This window comes from Phalacrocorax carbo, chromosome 2, assembly GCF_963921805.1.
Source record: "Phalacrocorax carbo chromosome 2, bPhaCar2.1, whole genome shotgun sequence".
Classification (NCBI taxonomy): domain Eukaryota; kingdom Metazoa; phylum Chordata; class Aves; order Suliformes; family Phalacrocoracidae; genus Phalacrocorax; species Phalacrocorax carbo.
The window spans coordinates 68,050,789-68,068,657 of record NC_087514.1 but is presented as its reverse complement, the minus strand read 5'-3'; the positions used below and the strand labels follow the sequence as shown (position 1 = coordinate 68,068,657).

The following is a 17,869-nucleotide window of genomic DNA, read 5'->3' as shown; positions in this document are numbered from 1 at the left end:
AAAATTCCGTGTTTACTGTTAGTGTAGGGTAATTTACCTTAAAAATGGAAGCCATTTTGGTTTTCATTTTTATCTAACTTTTTTTTTTTCAGATGATGTCTTTAGTGTAGCCTGTCATACTTCTTGTGGCTACGTGTTTGTTTCAGTCTATACAGATAGAATGTAATATATAATAATAATGAATGTCTTGTATTTTTAAGAAAATCACTCAGGTTTAAAAGTTTAGATTTAGTTAAGTACAGGGACTTTACTTTTTCTGTATCTTAGATACAAAAAAAAATCCTTATTCAGGTTAGGTGATGCTTTATCAATGATAGAATACTTCATCTTGTTATTCATGTGAGACTTTTTTTTCATTTTTAGAGTTTATTTTGTAATTTTATTTTGTGTTTTCTGTACTTGATCAGGTCTTTGGTTAAGCAGTTCTTTTCTGCCAACTTTGTTGTGAGGACAGTAAACAACCAACCACAAGGCAGTAATATCTTAAATTGTTGCTGATGGTGGCTAGATGAATGTGTGCAAGCCTGAAGACTTGTAAAAGGAAAACATATATTGAAGTTCTGAGCGGGTTTACAATAATTGTGTGTAGTGCAGGTTATTGGGAATTTGAGTGTTTGAGAAATACATGATTATTAGCTTGTTCTTCCACCTTGATCTGGAATGCCATATAAAGATGTGTAGCCATCAAATCCTGTTTATGGGCCTTTTAACTTTCAGTGAGCTTTTTGTTTGTTTGGGGAGCCAAGGACGTACTGACTTTATACACAGCTTTAGATTTTATATAATGCAACTTCAAATATGATATTACTCTAATATTAACATGTTATAATAAATCTGGAACCTGCAGGACTGATCATGCAGTATCTGATTTTTTCATACTCATATATCTATAATTTCATATTCAGTCTAGCAGGGTTGAATGATAAGCTTTTAAAATATTTTTATATAGATATGTTTATATATATATACACAGTAATATATATGTATACGTAAAATAATAGGATAAGAATCTTGCAGCCACAGTAAAGCATATACTTGGCTCTCCAAATAAATAGTACTTGAAGTGTTGTGGCAGATTCTGCTCTCCTGTAGTTAGTAACTCTCTCTTCTCTTGTGGCTGTTGACAGCAGATAACAGACATTTTCCACAAGCGGTACTTTCCAGTTTCTTTAAAGCATCATTTCACAAGGCAACCCAATATCATTGCTTGAAGGAGAGAGAAGAGAATGGGTAGGTGTTGCTGAGCATGTTGGAGGCTATAGCATGTGTGGGCCTGGGTGCAGTGAAGACTATCTTCTCCTGTTTGGCATAGCCAGATGAGTCTGTTCTTGTTAGTGTCTCTCGTTTCCTCAGTCTGGCTTTCAACATAGTGTTCTGATAACACCATTGGTAAGATAGTAAGTGTAGCTTGTATTCTTTTTATGGCCTTGGTTCCGTTAGGTCTTGTATTGCCAGAACAATGCTTAAGAAATCATGTCTCTATTTTTTCTTGTCTTGTGGCCTGGCCTAGTAAGGGACTTCTCTCTGAATCTGCATTGTTTCATATTAACTGTCAGTTATCTCTTTAGAAGTAACTTGGTCTTCTACATCCACCTGTCTTCTGCAAAGTTTTCCTCTGTATTGTGGGCTAATCTTTTTTTAGTTTGCTTGTTTTCTCTTGGACTTCAGAGTGACTCTTGTCCAAAAAAAAAACCCAAAAAACAAAAACAAAAACAAAAAACCACACCACCACCACCACAACAACAAAAACAACAACAACAAAAAAACCAAAACCATCACCAAAAGGGAGGGGGGAAGGCTCACACACATACTCCCACCTCTCTGCTTCCAGAAAATACCCTGAAGTTACCTTGCCACTTCCAACATTTTTTCACTTTTTTGTAGAAAACACGACAGATGACCCAATAAATAAAAACTAAAGTATTTGTTTGCTAAGAGATTATAGAGCGGCATTCACAAAACTTTTGCCTCCAAACACTATGAAGTTTCACAATATTTTATAATGTTTTATTCTTCTCATAACTCATGATTCTTGTCTTAATGTTGAGGTTAGTAAAAGTGTCTTTATCTTACAGACTAAAATGTAACAAGTGCTTTATTCATAGTAGAATTGTGATTTTGTGTAACAAAAGACAGTATTACAGTAAGAAGGTATATATATTTTTTCCCCTCAGTTTAAAAACTTGTATTTTTGTACTACCAATTCAAATGTTTGGCTTTGTTAGAGCGTTCAGAATACAGCTTAAGAGGCAAAAATTGAATGGTGACTCAAATGTGCTGGACACATCAAATAAAAGAAGCATTTTTCTGATTACACTAGATTCACATTGTTTATACTGATTTCTTTATTTTTACAAGCAATTGCATAACTCTTTACCTAGTGTTTCCTTCATATCAGCAAATTAGGTATTTCTCATACTGAGGTTCAAAACTGACATGGATAGAAAGCCAGATTTAGCTTGGAAATTACACCATATTTTACTCAATTTTAATATAATTACACCAGATCATGCCCAAATTGAAATGGGCTGGTCTTGGGGAGGGGGGTGCACATGCACATAGGGGTGGGGGAGGTTGGTGAGCATATCACAGCCCAGTAACCCTCGCGTGTCTCTTGAAAATGTCTCTGTGCTATGCAGAACTGTACGGTGAGGTAGCGTTGGCCTTCCGCTGCTTAACCCTGAAACACTTTTTAATCCAACAGTGAGGAGGCCCATTCTGCACAATGTTGGTGTGTGAAATGTTGCGTGGCTGGTTTGGGTGGAGGAGAGTGCCGGGCTCCTCTCAGAGGGTGGCTTCCATCAGCTGGGAGAATTGGTTCAGTCTGTGGAGGGATTGGTTTGTTCTCAGAATTACTAGTGTAGGTTAGATACTTTAATGTTCTTGCACTTTGAGATTAATCGCCCAGCAAAAGTACTTCTCACTGATCCAATCTGTTTGATGTCAGATAGTCTCTTCTTTTCTAACTCTTTGGTTTCAACATGCAGGAGAAGAATGTGAATAATCCCAATTGCTCCTTTGTGACTTGGTCAGAAGTGAGAATGATTTATGAAGATAATTTCGTCTTCTGCCCTCCTCTTGTTTTGTCCACTTGATCTGAGAGGAGTTAAATGACCATAAGGATTTGGGAGGGCCGTAGTTAATGAATAGGGGATGCAGATCAAAACTTCAAAATTTAGAAAATAGAATTCTAGAAAGAAGGGTGAAGCAGGGATGCAGCCATCCTTCTCTCAGTAAGAAGTGAGATCAAAAGCAGGATTTAGAAGTTGAATTAGTGCTATATTGGAAGGGAAAAATATGACTGGAACTATGGAAAGTGGAAAATTGGAACAGACAGAAGATGAAATAGTAAAAATTAATTTTAAATGAAAGAAATAGACAAGGAAAAACAGGTTAGAGAAAACACATTAGGAAAAACAAAGGCAGACTCAAATAAATAAAAGGAAGATCATAATATGGCAAAAAGCCTTTTGCTGTTAGAGCAAAGATTTGACTTACAAACTAAGGAAATTTAATGCCTGAAAAAATACATTTTGTTAATGGAATCAAACATAAATTCTGTGATTGTACTGATGTAATTAAGTATTTTCTGACTAAGTAAGGTTATCTCTGGCCTGAGTTAATCTGTGCTTTTGAAAGCTCTGGTATCTGTGGGTCCAGTGAGGTAGGGGTTTTGTGTATGTGTGGGGTTTGGGGTTTTTTGTGGTGTTTTTTTTATTTTGTGTTTTTTTTTTAAATGTTCCAAGAAATAAATAGTGACATCTATCCTCTTTCGAATATGGTAAGCAACTAAACCTTGCAAAGCCAAATAATGGGAATTGGTTGAAGAGCAAAAACAGGTTGTTTTTTTTTTCTTGTTTCTGTTTACCATCTCTTTCATTTGGTTTCCATAATTCTGAATGCCCACCTTGTGAGTGCAAGTAGTGTGTCCTGTCATTTGTATGCATTTGTATCACATTTTTTATGTCAAAGCTTTCTGTGTTTGAACTTTTTAAAGTGTCACAACAGGTTTTTACATAGCACCAAGGAGGCTTTTTATGCTACAGCATTTTAAACTTGCAAGTTAACTTTTGTTCTTGGTGTGTCTTACATGCTTTCTTATACCTCCTTTAGCTGGTGTTTTGATACATAGGATGTTGTAGAGCACTTCTTTTAATTTGTGTCAGCCTTTAGTGGGAAATCTTGCTTGGATGCACGTTTGGGCAATTAATATCTGAATAACTCTGCATTCTGAAAAGAGTAGTTAGGCAACTTGTGCCCTGATAGCTTATTTCATCTTTTGCAAAACTGGGCAGAGGAAGGATGAGGTGATCTTTGACAGGAAGAATTATATTTTTCGTACCTACCAAGAGGGTTGAGGGACACTTGTCAACTTACTGACATTTTTTAGGGGTCAGTTGCCTAGACAGACATGGAGTTCATGGAGTTCTGTGGTGTCAGGAGATAAAGAATATGCTTTCAAAAAGCACGGATGCAGAAGAGAGCAGTCTTCTGACGACTCAGAATGGAATTTCCCTAGGAGCTGATACAAGAAGTGGAAATAGCAGTTGTAGGGGGGTTTGCTTGTCCTTTGTCTGCCGAGACGCATCATCTCTATGCAAACCTGGTACCGATATCCATTATAGCATGCCCTTTGTTTCTTTGAGTAAAATCTGGTTTTCACTAGCTCTTCAGTTTTTTATTTTCTTTATTTTAATTTTATTTAGCAGAGTTTCCTCTCCTGAATCTATTGTAATAAATGTAGTCTTCACAGATAATTAAGCCTACTGGTAACTGGAGCTGTAATCCTAGGCTGTTAGCCCAGGCACTGTTGCCTCTTGCTGATAAACTCTTCTTACCCTCTCTTAGGTAACACCTAAAAGGGTATGGGTTTTTTCCTTCTATTTGTTTTGCTCAGACTTGGAATATCTGAGGCTCCTGGGGAAATAATTGAATAAGTGTGTGAAATGCTATAAAGCTTTTTGCTTTATAAAATACAGTGAACGTGGGATACAAATAGTACAGTACAACACGAGAGTTTTATTGGCATTACTTAAAAAAACCTGCCTGGGTATTTCTCACTAGTGGCGTTGCCTGCTCCAAATTTTAGACCATCCAACCCATGCCCAGAGAAGCCTTATGTGGAGCTACCATTGTGTGTTCTGTACTTCGCAACAAATGAGTGCATGTAGAGATAGCTGCTCGGTCATTGGAGATAGTTTCTTTACTTGCTTGTGGATTGCATGCAGGGGACTAGAAATCTTATTGAGGGAAAACCATTCAGAGGAGCTTTTGTAACTGCCAGTTGCGGTGGGCTAAAATCTGAACGGTACAGAGATCTTGGCTTGTCCCTCTCTGGAGGCACAAGGCAGGGGGAATCCTCTGCAGTATTCCAAGAAGAGGAATTACGGGTAAGTAATTTGCTTTTGTAGTGCTGCAACTTAAGGAAGGATGAAGTAAGGCGTGTGATCCCACTGATTAAAATCTGCATACAAATTTTGGTGTAAATGTGTGTGTGTTCTTCATAGGAGAGAAGCGTGTCTACCTATCACTGCCCAGACCAGGGGTAAGTTGCTTTTGGGATTATTGTATTTACTTGATATCTGCTATTAACTAACTGACTTCTTTCCATGTCATGCCTTGCTGAGGACATAGCAGTATCTCGGTAACCTGCATCCTGACTGAATGGCTGACAGTAAAATATTGAACTTTGTCAATTTTAATAAATTAATAACAAACATACTGAAAACTAGGGTAACTAGTTACGCTTTAATGACCTTGACTGTACATGAGCTTTAATTTCTGTTCATTGATAAGATATTTTTACCATGTACTCAGTTGTCACACTAGAAAATAAAAAAAATGCATTGTTACTATTAAAACAGTAAGAATATACTGTAACATAACTCAAAATAAGTCTTGGTAATCTGATTTTTATTAACATTTTTGCCTGAGTTGATCCATTTGGAACAAATGGACATGTTCGAGCCTGTTGTAGGCTCTTCAAATAATAGGTTTTTGTTTCCTTCTTTGATCTTAAATGTTTTTAAAGCAGAGAAAAAAGCCACTCCAAAGGTCCAGGTTTAGTTGTAAGGTAACTAATATCCTTAACTGATTATAATTAATATTACATTGTTTCTAAGAGCATCTCTGTGTTAGGAAGCCTCCTAAAAATTGCTAATGTCATATAATCAGCCATTTCATTCACTTGCCATATACTGAATCTTTTCATGGGTAGGAAAAAGGGGAAGAACGATCTCTGAAGGTACATTAAGCTCTAGCTTGTTTCTTTCTCTCCTTGCTTTCCTTAACCTGTAGTGTTGAGCAATTTGGGTGTGTAATGATCCCATTTCTATATCTCCTGTTTTGCAATTCTGTGACTTCAAACACAATATGCTCCTTCTGACCCTTAATGAAAACAGAAAAGGTCATACATTATAAATCCAACCTGGAGATTTAAATAGAATAATGTTAGGCTGGGTAGGCATGGGTGAATTTCAGGGTTATGGAACTAAATAGTGAGACTGGAAAATAGGTTGGCTCAGTGACTTTTGATGGGGTTTTTTGTCCCTCACCAGTTTAAGCTACATAGCTTCCGGACTTCAGCCAAAATTTAAAGGAGCGGTGTTTGAAGTCAGATCACCACATATGGATTCGTATGCCTTTTAAAAATACTTTCAATAAAAACTTTGTTCCCAGGATTTAAACAGCTCTGCTTTGTTGTTGTTTGAAAGGTCGCTGCCTTCTTTTGAATTTTGCAAGATGCATAGATTTGAGGGAGTTCTGATTAACGTGCAGGTTGGAGGTAGACAGGAGATGTAGATTACGTCCATAAGGCAACAGAGTAATTGCTTTGCCTCACTGATGCACTAACCTTTGGATCTGCCTCTCTTCCCAGTGCTGTGACTCTCGGTACTGCCTCTTCTCTCCCTGCCATCACAGAGGTCTGCTATGCCTGGCTAATGTCCACGCTGTCCCTACACAGAAGCCACACTGTTCCTGTTGATCTAATTAGATTACATATCTTGTTACATCTGTTAAATTGCAACTGTGCTGTTGCTTGTAATGAGTAGCATCCTAGACTGTGCCATAGTTGAGGACAGAGCGGTAGTGATGATTCATGTGTGTGCTGAATGCACAGGTATATTTTTCTCTATAGTATTAGGTGTCAAATCATGTTTTAAAAGCAGAATAACTGCTTAGCTAATTTTTGCCAATTTTCCTATTCAAATAGTGTGAGTGAGCCCTACAATGGAGAAAACTACAAATCTGACGAACATTCTGAGGTTTCTTTAGTTATCTGTGGACAGAAAAACTTATCAGTGCCAGAGTGCTGGTTTTCTTGAGTACCATTCACTCAGCAGCTTAAATATTTGCAATATCTTGTAGTTCATGTTTACATACAAATCGAGTTTGGCTTTGTGTTCCTTTCTTGTTTTAAGACTCTGCCTTAAAACCAGCATTTCTTGAATTGCATCTCTAATATGCAATATACTCAAACTTAAATGACAATTAGGAGTATCAGTTCTTACACTTCTTGCTAAATCTTTTGATATGAGATTGGCATTTCTAATACATAGAGAGAATTACAGCGTCTATTCAGGGTCAACAATCGTAAAATTCAGAATAATTAAAAATTTGGGGATGGGGACAAGAGAAATGGCATGAAAGCTAAACTGAGCAGCAAAATGCAGTAGGAACTTCAGTCGTGCTACTTTATTTTTGGTCAGACTCTTGAAATGAGAGATAAAGACTGCACCTGGAGCTTATTTCTGATGCTGTTCACAATGAATGGTGCTTTGTTTTTTTCTTACCCCTGAGCTTAATTTGCCCAAGTACTCCCACTAATGAATAGCAGCTCTTTTCAGATTCTCAGACAAGGGTGTCAGTCCTGTACTCTTATCATCCAGCCTCCTCCAGTGGCTCACACCTCTCCAAGTTATGACGCTAACTTTATACTTTCCATTCCTCTGCACTCCAGTGCAATTTCTGAATGTGGACTGTAGCTCCCATGTCTGTTAGCTTTTGCTGTCTTTGCAGAGTGACAGTGCTGGCACGTGAACTTAAGGACAGGAACTGCTGTCCTCTACATGCAAACTGATTTGAAACAAATCATGTATTACTGTGTGTATGTGTTATGCAGTTGGCAAGCTCTGCCTTATCAGACAGTCCGCTAGCATCAGTACCACAGACTGTTTAATCTGAGCCAATAATTGGCTTGCAGCAAGGCTGGTATTTCAGATAGTTCATGACTTAAATAAAAGAAGGAAACCCATAAAAAGATCATAGTGTCAGTATTTGTTTCCAGCTGCTTCAGCAAAGTGATGCAGAATAATGAGCTGCATTGTCCCACTAGCATTCGCATGGGTTGTACCCTAGATCAGCTTGCTACTAGCTAAATCAACTTCCAAGTCCCTGTTATATCAGTGTCATCTGTGATAGAAAAATCAGTGCAGTGGTACTTGATTAAGACTGGTTTTTAGTCCTAAGTATTACTGAGGATTTAGAGGATAAGGGAAGGAGGTGGTACCTCATGAGGAAGCGGAGCCATGAGAACTGTGGAAGTCTTTCAGTGAAAACTTTAGGGTGACTGTAGGCACAGACCCTGTTTGCACATGCCATTTCAGGAGGACAGCCAGATCAGAACAGGCTCTCAGCTTCTACTGAGAAGTTTGAATGCTGGAACTCACCTGCAAAGTCTCCCTCCGAGTTTAGAGCCACCTCTTATGATTTGTTAGTAAAACAATTACTAATTCCTTTTATTTAAAAATATTATTTTTTGTTTGAAACAGAAGCATAATGCAAATCTGAAAGCATTAAAGCCAGTCAAACTAGATACTGAGGTAAGATGCCATCATTTTAGTAAAAAAATTTCTAAATTTTTTTTACCTTGTCGGAAGAATGTGTTTTCAAGTGCCATAAATATGGTTACCATTTACAGGAACAGGCAAAAATTGCAAAACTTGGATTAGAGTTGCATCTGCTCACATCTGATGTGGATTCTGAGACGGAGAAATGGGAGGATCAGGAGAATGAGATCGTTCAACATGGACAAGGCATGTCAAGTATGGCCTACTCCATGTACTTATTTACCAGGTAATTGCACTTTATGCAGCATGTTTTGGTGGGAAGAGCAGCATTAACAGTGTTTATAAGAAATAACACTATTCAATTTTCAGAGTGTAATAATTGGGACACATTCCGAAAGGAGTTATTTCTATCCTTACAAGAATTTATGAAGTGAAATTGCTAAGCTGTGCTAAACATCTGTTTTGTTGCGGAACAGCTATTTAAATACCTCTTGGGTACAGAAAACATTTTAGGAAGAATATCCATAAATACTTTAAAAGTTAAGGGAATTAAAACACAAGTATATAACTTCAGATTAGAATTACTGATCTTTGCTGTACTGAAAGGTGTTCTTCCAAAACTTGCCAATGCAATGTCAGCTTTCTTATTTGAAGAATTCAGGGGTTTTTCTTTTAAGAGTTGGATTTTTTTTTTTTACCTACTAGTCCAATAATACTCAGTATGCCAGACACATGGATTTCTGTCCTTGTTCTGCTGATGAGAAGTGAACCATTGCTAATTTCCCAATAGTGCTCTAGCCACTGAGGTGTTTATATAATATTTTGAAACACATTTCCTGTAGTAAGTTATTGTTGGGCATAGCATCCTCTAAAAGATTGTTATTTTACAGTTCAGTGGTATGAATGGGGGTGAGAGAGAGGCTATAAACTGTGCAAGTAGCAGGCAAAATAGTCTGCAGTTTATACCTGACATATATTCTGCTTTTGTTATTTCCCACAGAGGAGAAGGACTTCTGAAAACTACTCAAGATTTATTTCATCAAGCAGAGGTAATATAGTTTTAGCAAAATAGGAGTTAGGCGCTCTGAGTGAAGAACAAACTAGAACTTAACTCTCCAGCTCCTTGCACATAAGTACACTGAACCATGAATTGACTGGCAACTGTAGATTTTGAGCAGCCCAACTCTGGTACTTACTTTCTGAGAGCTAACTTTTCAGCGTTTCAGTAGTAGCTTAAGGCAGCACTCATTAAACAGACGGATTCCAGTTAGGAGTAGGAATAGCAAACTGGCATTATGGCACATAGTGGACTTCAGGGCATTAGTAGTATTCATTGTGTCACTTAGCTCAGTCCCTGATAGCGTTACGAGATTCTCCATGCTACTCTGAGCAGCAGTATTTTCATGGGAAAGAACAAAGATGTAAAAATCTGAATAATAAAAACAAAAGACAAGGGGCCAAATGAAGGAGTGTGGTGTGGTATTTCCAAGGCACATGCCTGTGTTTAACAGGAGGCTGGTTGCCTTTGTCAGGACAATAAACAAACATGGCAGGTGTCACCTGCCCACAAAACTCTTGTGAGCTGCTACAGCGCAAAAAATAACTGGAAGTCAGGGGGGGTTTTATGTAAAGGGAAAGCCTTTAAACTTTGCTTATATGGGAGAATGGCAATTTGTAGCTTAGCTTATTTCAGAAGTCACTGCAAACTGCTGACTCGTGATAGTTGTATACATTTGTAATTAACAAGTATTTCCTGCTACCTTTTTACTTTATAGCACACTACTTATTAAACCAATAAGGAATCAGAGCTGTATCTTTCATTGTGGTTTATTTTGTTACATGCTTTCTTCCCCTTTCAGATTTTTGCTACAGAGGGCACAAAGCTTGCTTCATCTCTTCATGCCTTTTCTGATCAGGTGACGTATGACCTCTAAAGCCGCCGTTCAGCTTATGCCACTAGTGATACCGCTTAAAAGCTGGTTGTGCTGTCTTCTCCGTTAACTTGATTTTGGAGTCTTTAACCCAGAGCGGGTTTGTCTTCCTGAAACACATTTCAGGTACTCGATGATGACAAACCTTTGCTTCTGTTGGAGGCTGAAAAACTGATCTCTATGTGCAAGCAGCTCCAGATAACGGCTAAAGCTTCTGTTCAGGGTAAAAGTGCTACATTTACAAAGGTAAGGTAAAAATTACATATATTCCTGGAAGTAAGACCTAACCTGTTTTGAAATATAGTAACTTACTAATTTATGCTCCTGTTAAAATATGGAACAGTTCATGACAGCTGAACTTCAGTTGACAAAGGACCATAAAGATTATGCTGTTGTGCCTTGTTTCTGCTGTGCAATACATCATTGTTGCTGTTCCTTGTGTAGAAGAGGAATTTACTTCAACTTGAAGTAGTTTCGCACCGCACGTCTCTTGAGGAGCTGATGTGCGAAGTATAGAGGAAGAACAGTAAGAAGCGTTCCTCTTGCGGAGAATGTCTGGTCTGTTGGGACTTCCCTCACTGATAACTGCAATCCAGGCCATTTACCGTGCTGTCTTGCCTCAGGAAGGGATTTTCTTCAGCACGAGTGCTACTATTTTCTAGCGTTTTTTAAAAGAATTCCCCCACCCCCACTACCAGAGAAGGGCTTCAGTGACGGTTATCCTGACCTGACCCCCTCCTTCCTGTTGAGGGTTTGATAGGAGGCAAAATACGGTACACTGGCACCCAGCACACACGGAAGGCTGCCACAGGATGCCTTGGATAGTATGACCATACAGGCTTATATGAAGGTTTTCTTTAGGGAGCATGGATACCCAAGTTCTATGTAACTGGCCCAGTGGCCACAGGCCGCTGATATTGATGTTTTAAGGGACAGTTTCCCTACCCCTAGCTTATTAACGTCAGAGTCTAAGAATCAGTAAAATAAGTAATGTGATTTTTTTTTTTTCCTTCCTATTATTAAGAGTATCAAAATTATCATTTGGGTTTTGGATTTCACTGTTAGTTGAAAGAGTTTACAGAAATGTTTCCCAAGACAATGAGGTTCCTGGACTGGTCTTTAAAAAAAAAAAAAAAAAAAAAAGGTGGAAACCTGTCCATAGGCTTTATATTGCTTTATATTGCTTTTTATGGCTGAGAACTTTTTTTGAAGAACTTCTGTCAACATCTTCCTCAACTTACCCACTCGCTAAAGAGAGGTACTGGAATTCTATCATGCTGCAACTAAGAATTTTCAGCTGAATAATATGAGGTGGAGTAATACTGTATATAATATACGGTAATCCACTAGAACTTTATTCAGAAAAATATTAACTGTAATTAAGCATATCTCACTAAGAAAGGACTTCAATGATCAAAGTAGTAATGAAGGTAATTTTTATTTCCACCACTATAATAATTATTGGTATTCTGTTGTTCTTGATACTTAACATAAACGTAACATATTCCAAACCCCAAAGCCTCTATTACTGAAACGAAATACACGCTTGCTTCTCAGTAGGTAAAGTCTACCCTGGACTGCCCAGAGTTTACTCTGATATTATTTGTATTTATTACAAGTAAATATGTATACAGCTGCCATAAAAGTTTCAGCATTGCTACCGTGAGAAGTAGATCCGCAAACCTTAGTGGGGAATAGAGGTCAGGCTTTCTGACGAACTTCAGGTATCCCTGAGTAGCAACATGATCAATGTGAGCAAGAGCATTTCTGTACACCTGGATGTCTGTTCCAAAGGGCTATGGAAAAGATGTTTCAATTTTACAGCAGGGACTGAAACTGGCTGGAGCATCCAAGCCGCTCAAAACCAAACTGAGCACCTCAGGGCTGCTGCTTGGTTTGTTTTACGCTCTCTAGATAAACTAAATGGGAACTCCGCTCTGTTCATAGTGATTTACTACTACACAGCGATAATAAGCTATCAAACTCATGTTTGTTGAGGGCCCAGTCTTGTGACTTGTGCTTGAGGCATAAACTCAAATGCCTTTATGAATTAGCTGACTTTTAGTCTAACTCTTATCAAGGTAAGGCTTACGTGATGCATGGCTTTCTAAATCATGCTGACAGGGCATAAAAGGAAAAACATGAAGAATTGTGATGAATCATACTTACATGGTAAGAGCTCTTTTCCAATATTACTGTTTAATATTATATATTATTCGTTCTCCTGGGATGTGTGTCATTCCCTTCTGCTGTCTAGCTCAAGTAGGGTTAACAGAAGGGATGCTGTCACTTTACATGTATTATAAATACAAAAAAGGTGATTAGAAGGATTTGTGAATGATAAATATTGTCTGTTCAACCTCGAAATAACTATCACCTCACACATTAAACAATTGCCTCATAAAAATGAGTGGTCTTACTATACTTTTAATTGTCTTGTTTAGGTTGATGCATGCATTCTGAAAACAAGGAACGTGATGACTGTCTTATGCCAACTTCTTCCACTTTGCTGCAAATTACTGAGAAAGGTGAGTACTTGGTTCATCTGCAGTATTTTAAAGGTTTGGGGGGGGGGGTATTTTTTTCGTTTTGTTGTGGTTTTTTTTTTTAAGATTTTCTCTTTTTTTTAAAAATATACAGAATAAAGCAGGAAATACCTGCCTTAAACCTGCTCCACCATGGAGAGAAGAGAGAATACGAACTGGTACAAATGCACACACTCCAGAAAGGAGAGCTGAGACATTTGGCATCAAGTCTTTAGAAAATCATGTAACAAACATGACATTTTTAGAAAGCAAGAAATTATAGCGCTTAGAAATGCGGGAACTCCCATTTGAAAGTAACATTTTTGAATTTTCAATATTGCTTTCATTTGTGGAAAGTCAAACCAGGTGAATCCGAATTAAAACTGTTGACCTTTGTCATGTCTAATAGACGTCCCATAACTTAGCAGTTACAAAACCGACTAGCCTAATTGTTATGTATTTTTGTAATGTGAATGCCTTTCCTATGCTCACTATTGATACTGGTTTTGTAATCAATGCTTACGAATGTCTTAATGGATTTTTCAACCCAAAGATGCTGCTAATAGACATTTTATCTAAAGAACCTTGTGCTGCATACGCTATATGTAACACTACTGTTCAAGTCTGTAAACTCATCTCTGGCCTGTTTCAGTGTGTGTGTGTTTGATAAAGCAGAATCAGGAATACAGCCTGAAAGGCTGCGGCCTAAAGCACTGAAATGTTCTCTTAGTTATGAGCTATACCTGCAGTTAAGTAGTTCTAGGAAAAAAAAACAACCCTCTTTCAACAGCTGCACTGCTGAATTTTAATCTTGTTGACATGAGTCATATTTCCAAAAGTATTTTTAAGTGATTAATACTTTTGACTCAACCCCTTTTTATTTTACTGTTATTTGTAGTTGGCAGTTGTTGCTTCCTTTTTTTGTTAAAACTTACTGAGCAGAATTTTCATTACATTTAGAACCACTGAAGTATTATGTAGACTTTATCATACCATGTAAAATTTAAGAAAATAGATACTGATTATGACAAACTTCTGTACAAAGGGCATTATTTGACTTTGGGATGCCATGAAAATACAGCCTGGTGTGAAATACCTATTTTCAAGTTTATCTGCTCTTTGTACACAGGCTTCTGTTGCATTTTTATTTTCAATTCACCTTTGTCAAACTCCATATTGTGTTAGTTTAACTAAATCAGGCGACAGCTAAATCGCATGATTTTTCTGTATGTATTATGCTTGCGCTGAGTCAGAAGCAAAGCTGCCTATGGAACATAAATACCCCCCAATGTATCACTCTGTGCTTATTTAAAAACTTGTAGTGCTAGAATTCAGAAAAAAAGAGAAAGCACACTTTAACATACAAACTATTTGACCTGGTTTATTCTTGTATGAATAGTTTTAAGTTCTACTTTTACAAACAGCTGCTAGGCCTTTCAATACAACGCAAGTTACAGTGTACATTAAAAGTAGCTTATTTATACAGTTACCATCTGTATTTGATACTAAATAATTTCATGAAGAATTACGGCGTTTCAACAAAACCTCCTCGTACTCCTTCGGCGTCAGAAGTCCTTGGGTTATACTCTTGCTTTCTTCAAATTTGGGTAGAACCACGGCGATGTATCCCTCGGTTGATGGCTAAGAAGCAAGACTGAAGTTAGCAGTGAAATAAAAGTTAGAAAATAAAAAGCAAGAAAGCGTCTTACCTTTTCTTGCAGAATAGCGGGATTGCTAAGAATGTTTTCATTCACTTCTATCAGTCGCCCTCGTATACAACTGCAAATGTGTTTAGATTCAGCAGCAGTGCGTGGTATGTCAAGGTAAGAAGAGAAAGGGAAGAACCTTACCTGTAAACAGTGTATTCCTCTCCATCTGATGAAGATATCCTGCACAGAGGGGCAAGTTCTGTTAAAAACTGAGCTCCCTGCATTTGAAAAATAAATAAGCATACATATATTTTTAATTATACCGGGCTTTAAGTATTACCGTCAGCAACATCAGTTCATAAGGTTCTCTGAACAAAGCAAGGAAGTGTGATAGCGACAGGCCAGGGCAAGTCACACAGCTGTGCTTCCCTACAGAAGGAAAGATGCCAACTTAGTTATGTGCGCAAATCGAATGGAAGCTTCTTAAGAGCTTACAAATTTAGTCATAATTGACTTTCTTGTGGAATAACAGACTTGTAGTTTGATCAGATTAAAACTGGAGGAAAGTGGGGAAAAACACCACTGTTGATTTCCTATAACCAGGTTAAATGACACATATCTGAAAATCCACCATGAAGCACACTGAACTAGCCCAGCTGCTCTCTCGGTCTATTTGAGAAAAGCGGGAGTCTCCAAATCCTTGGCATTTTCATAGAATCATTGATGTTGGAAAAGACCTCTAGGATCATCAAGTCCAACCGTCATTCTGGTGGAACCAAATTTTTATCTTTTCAGGGATGTTTGAGTCCCTCTGTACACTATGGAAAAAATTACCGAAAGCAACTGTCAGCCTTGGTTTGAGCAACACTGGAAACCACCAGTGCCACAGCAGCACTGTAAGGCCCTGGCTGGGACAGTTAGGCACCTCTTGAGAAAGTCTAACTTCTTTGACTGGGAAGGGGCTGTTTTAAAATGAAATGCAAAGGTCACTTGGTTTCTATCCTGGAACGGGCAGAAAGCCTCAGGCAGTGAGAGACATGAAAATGAAAACTAACCAAATCAAAAAGCCATACCCTTTTTGACTTCCCAGAGACCTTATTCTGGAGTCTGCTACAGTTGGCACTGATTTGGTAATTAATGCTTTTAATTGTTTTTCCACTTTGAAGGAGAGGATGGGCTTCTGCCAAGGTGATGACACAGATTCTGCAAAAAGAAATATAATTATTATGCCATAGTTGTGTGTGAGTAGCCATATTCTTACATGCTCTAAGTAAGCTCCACAACCTTCTCTGCATATGCTGGCAGGATTTAAAACTGACACTGACTACCTCATGTGGGCTCCTAGTCTGAAATGCTAGCAAGACTTCCAGTCTTGTGGAAGCTGTTGTTTACTGCCACTCTTTAAAGCACAACATTCTTCCCTCTACAGCTCAGCAGGAATGTTAAGCTGACAGTTCAGCGTAATGCAGTGGGAGTCACAAGACAGGCACCTACCAGGCTTGGGGAGGAAGCAAGGACAGAGGGCTCTGGGTGACAGCATGGGCCTTGAGTAGGGTAACCTAGAACACAATTTACTTGAGCTAATGAAGGAGAAGAGAGGGTAATTGTTGGCTGTCAATTAGGGACAAATTTTAGCTTCCTGCTTACAAAAAATGTCAGATACAGGATGCAATCTGACTCGCTTTCTTCAGGCCATGTTACTTGGCTGCTGTACCAAACCGAATGAAAATAGCATTCTGACCTGAAGCAACTCCCACAGATTTTGAGCTACTAGACTGGATCATCAAAAGCAGTACACTTCTCTGTTAAACAGAACCACAGCTTTTAAATAAGCTAGAGCTATTCTGTCTGTTGTTGGTACCCATGGGAGCATACATGGTTGAATTGTCCACTGATAGCTGAACTAGATGTTCACGTAAGATGATCACATAAAGCACAGGTTTTTGTTGGAAGATCCAACACGAGGCAGTGTTTCTCAGAACAGCTAAAGGGTGATAGCAGTGAACAGTTACAGCAGATACACCCTTTACTGATCTGGGCTTTAGTTAACCTGCTGCTTCTGTTTTATCTTTTTCTAAAGTAGGGATATTTTCTGTCATGAAACTGGAGAGTTTGAGACAAGCCCAACACTTAGAGACTAGGCCTACCTTCACCCCTGGGCTAGAACCACGCCTAATGCACACTGAGAACGCAGGACTTGCCAATAAATAGAGGTGAAGCTGTTCTGTTTTAAGACGAGTTTAAAACCTAGAGCAAGGACCAGAATTAACACAACAGTAGAGGAAGCCAGGGCCGGCTCTCTCCCTGCGGATGCTGAGCCGTCCCCCTGCGCCCCTCTTCGCACGTTCCCGCCGCGCAGCTCCCCGCAAGGGGGAGCCGGAGCCCGCGCAACGCTGTCAGCGCGGCCCAGCAGCCCCGCGGGACCGGGGAGGCCGCCTCTTTCTGAGGGGACGAGTTCGGGCTCCACCGTTCTTATTGTAGCAATTAAGGCACCCGCCCTGGGCCCCCCCCCGAGCCCCGGCCCCGCCACTCGCCTGTTGGAGTGCTGCAGCACGCAGAAGTCCTCGCACGGCCGCCCCTTCACGTCTGCAACAGGGCACGAACACCAGTGACCGCCCCGCCGCCGCCGCCGCCCCGGCCCCGGCCCCGGCCCCCCCGCCCGGCAGTACCTGGCTTGTACCAGCGCGTGAAGTACCGCTCCGCGCCGCCCCGCGCCCCACCCGCCGCCATCGCCACAGCCACGGCGCGCGGCCGGGCCCGCCTCGCCGGCGCGCCGCGATGACGGGCGGGCGGGTCCCGCCTCCCGCCCCTCGGCCGCCGCGGCAAAACCCTTTCCTCCCCCTCCTCCCCACCCCGGAGGTGGGGAAGCAGCTCGAGGAGGCGAGTGGTTTGACTAACCGTAAGGAAACACTTTTTTTTCTTCCCCTGAGAAGGTGAACGACTGACGTGACTGCCCATAACTACATCAGTGAGGA

At 39.5% G+C, this 17,869-nt stretch overlaps 2 protein-coding genes across 3 annotated transcripts in view; one reads left to right on the top strand and one right to left on the bottom strand.

Annotated features, from left to right (window-relative positions):
• Positions 1-14,344, top strand: part of CTNNAL1 (catenin alpha like 1) — a 59,084-nt gene extending 44,740 nt beyond the window's left edge. For both annotated transcript variants that reach the window (XM_064443200.1, XM_064443199.1), the window contains 8 exons: positions 5,508-5,545; positions 8,772-8,822; positions 8,921-9,075; positions 9,790-9,838; positions 10,649-10,705; positions 10,847-10,966; positions 13,165-13,248; positions 13,361-14,344. In XM_064443200.1, coding sequence (XP_064299270.1) covers positions 5,508-5,545; positions 8,772-8,822; positions 8,921-9,075; positions 9,790-9,838; positions 10,649-10,705; positions 10,847-10,966; positions 13,165-13,248; positions 13,361-13,528 — 722 coding nt within the window. In that variant the 3' untranslated portion in view covers positions 13,529-14,344. The remainder of the gene's footprint in view (positions 1-5,507; positions 5,546-8,771; positions 8,823-8,920; positions 9,076-9,789; positions 9,839-10,648; positions 10,706-10,846; positions 10,967-13,164; positions 13,249-13,360) is intronic.
• A 262-nt stretch (positions 14,345-14,606) lies between these two features.
• ABITRAM (actin binding transcription modulator) lies at positions 14,607-17,703 on the bottom strand. The gene is made up of 6 exons (XM_064443204.1): positions 17,564-17,703; positions 17,429-17,480; positions 15,968-16,097; positions 15,096-15,172; positions 14,955-15,024; positions 14,607-14,886 (listed from the first exon to the last, which is right to left on the bottom strand). Exons 1-6 carry the CDS (start codon positions 17,622-17,624, stop codon positions 14,761-14,763), a joined length of 516 nt encoding a protein of 171 aa, XP_064299274.1. The 5' UTR covers positions 17,625-17,703; the 3' UTR covers positions 14,607-14,760.
• Between the last annotated feature and the right edge of the window lie 166 nt (positions 17,704-17,869).

Excerpts from the sequence above, each read along its gene's own strand:
- ABITRAM (XM_064443204.1), bottom strand. The coding sequence starts at position 17,624 with ATGGCGGCGGGTGGGGCGCGGGGCGGCGCGGAGCGGTACTTCACGCGC. Across the intron at positions 15,173-15,967 it reads TCTCTGGGAAGTCAAAAAGG|GGAGCTCAGTTTTTAACAGA; the intron begins GTATGGCTTTTT and ends TTTCAAATGCAG. Across the intron at positions 15,025-15,095 it reads GAGGAATACACTGTTTACAG|TTGTATACGAGGGCGACTGA; the intron begins GTAAGGTTCTTC and ends ACACATTTGCAG.